The 2,577-nt window shown below is 29.3% G+C and overlaps 1 protein-coding gene across 1 annotated transcript; it reads right to left on the bottom strand.

Moving 5' to 3' along the window:
- Positions 1-347: 347 nt before the first annotated feature.
- On the bottom strand, positions 348-1,792 carry LOC125825698 (B3 domain-containing protein At5g60142-like). The gene is given in 5 exon segments (XM_049505012.1): positions 348-378; positions 490-513; positions 515-936; positions 938-1,051; positions 1,739-1,792. Coding segments are annotated over 5 exon segments (645 nt in total).
- Positions 1,793-2,577: the final 785 nt, after the last annotated feature.

The following is a 2,577-nucleotide window of genomic DNA, read 5'->3' as shown; positions in this document are numbered from 1 at the left end:
AGCAAATTGGTCATTAGGATTATTCACTTTGCCAGCAGTTGCACTTTTGCATTTAGCTGAATCAAAAGAAAGTTAACTGGTCAAGTTCACAAACAGAAATAACATGGATACTCAGAGTTAGTCTATATATTTTATTCTACGAGATCGTCTTTTATTGAACGTGGACTTTCAGAAAGAAATCATACTTTTGACACATATAAAAGTATTAGAAAATGATATTTGACTTGATTATTCATTTTTATTCCAAAAAAATAAAAATAAAAGTTCCCTTAGCAGGCTCGTTTTGTCAGCGAACCAAACAACTAAACCTTTTCAAAAATCATTTAAAACTTGTATCATTAAATATATCATGACACTAATATGAATATAAGATCATGTCTAAATATTCATAGATGTCATTTTTGTAGTAATATACTTACAAGAGAGGAATTGAATTGCATATTAAATGAAACATAAGAGTATCTTTAAAGATCTTTAATTTTTTTCTACCTTTGGAATGTGGTGTCGTTTTTTTAATATGTCAGTCCTTTCTTTATCTTTCGCCTCTTCTTTGTATTCAACATCATCATCATCTTCTTCTTCTTCTTCTTCCTTATCATCATCTTCTTCTGGAACCTCTTCTGTATTTTCACATTCCTCTTTTTCTTCTACCATGGTATTCTCATCCCTAACATCAAAAGTAGAAATGTTCTTGCTATCTCTAGCCCTAGTATTCTCTTTTGTCTCCACACTCTTTTGATGTTCAACATTCATTTCCTCTGCTTCCTCCTCCTTCACAACAAGTTTTAAACCCCCAACTCCTTTCTTTACACAACCAGTTCTTCCAAGTAGTTTGAAGTCAAAAATTCTAGTTCCATCATAGTCAAAAATAAAGAACTCTCCAAGCACTACGATGTTTTCCTTAATGAATTTTTTCCATCCATATTCAAAATAAATAATTTTTTTCTGATTTGGTTACCCCTATAGGCCACATATTTCCAAACCGATCCCTTAGGAAAATGTTTCTAGGTAATATTCCATTCTTGTAATCGGTATAACCTGTGGGAAGTTTCTGTGAAGAAAAAAAAACTTGACTTTTGAAAAAATAAATGTAAAAGAACATTATTTTCACTAAATCACATTCATCATATCATAAAAGCAAACAAGTTTCAGATGAAAAATTATTTCAAATAAACTCAAAGTTTGAAACGTTTGCTGTTAAAATTCAAGAATGTAGCTATTTTAGAAACTATAAAATGAAATGTGAGGCATTTTCATAGTTTTATCATAAAATTACTTCCTTCAACGCTAATAATATTGTTAATTTGAAATAAAATATGCAATCTCTAACCTTGATGGACTAAATTAAACATAATACTTATAAAAAAGTAGGGATTTAACATCTATAGAAAAACGTATAAAATTTATTTGCATCACAAAAAGGCATTTATCCACCTTTTACTTTCCCTCCAATTATTCAAAACACATTTATTCAAAAACTATTAATTGAAAAGTTTTAAGAAAAAGATTCAACAACAATCATAGATCAAATACATGAATATAAGAACACAAAAATAAGCTGAAGGGAAAGAACAATTAAAAAATATAAAATAACACGAGGCAGCCATGTTTTACAGATCTAGATCTCAACAAACCCTTCTCCTCCCCCATATATATTCACTTCTCACATCTCCAAAAAGAAGAAAAAATTCAAGAAAAAAATTACATCAAACACCATAAGAGGGGGGAGTATACTTACCAGCTGCTTTGCATTAGTTTCAGGGATGAAAACCTTGAAGAATCCCTTTTCCATCTTCTTTTTTGTTGTTAAGGTTTAGGAGGATAGCATAATTGCGGCGCAGCCTCTTAACCCTAAAAGAACATATGATTGCAAAAAAATAGAAGTTTATCATAATTCACATTAAGCATGTTATGTGGGTTACGCCAAGTTAGACCGGCCCATTAAAAATTACACTGATCTCCGACCCCGAGCTGAGCTAGATCACCCATAACTGGGTCGGTCCGGGATCAAAAGTGCAAAACTTCTGTTTGGCTCAGTCCACAACCCGTTAGCCCAATTTTTCAGGCCAACTGGGCCAGGTTCTAGTGGACTTAACGGACTGAGTCATTATATAATTATTATTTTTTATCAGTGTTTATTAATTTAAAAGTTTGATTCATCAATAGAGGTGTATTCTTAACTATTTAATTTTGAAATAATTATAACTATTTATAATAATAGAATACTTATATTATATTATATATATACTTATATTGTATACCAAATACGCGCACACATACATATATATATATACACACACTTACAATGTATACTAAATATACACACAATATTTTGTCTATCATTATAGAATATTTACATTATACTATTTATACACACTTATAATGGATACCAAATATACACACAATATACTATCTATAATAATATTAATAATATATACAAGATAAAAAAATTACAACACACAACTTATAAAATACTAAAATAATAGTATTTTGAATTTTTATTTGTCAATATTGTTTTAAGTAATATTTGCTAACATTATTTTTCAAGTATTGACTCATTATAGTGATTTCATATTT

Source organism: Solanum verrucosum, unplaced genomic scaffold (assembly GCF_900185275.1).
Source record: "Solanum verrucosum unplaced genomic scaffold, falcon-dt-bn FXZP01000066.1, whole genome shotgun sequence".
Classification (NCBI taxonomy): domain Eukaryota; kingdom Viridiplantae; phylum Streptophyta; class Magnoliopsida; order Solanales; family Solanaceae; genus Solanum; species Solanum verrucosum.
This window is presented reverse-complemented; position numbering and strand designations above follow the sequence as displayed.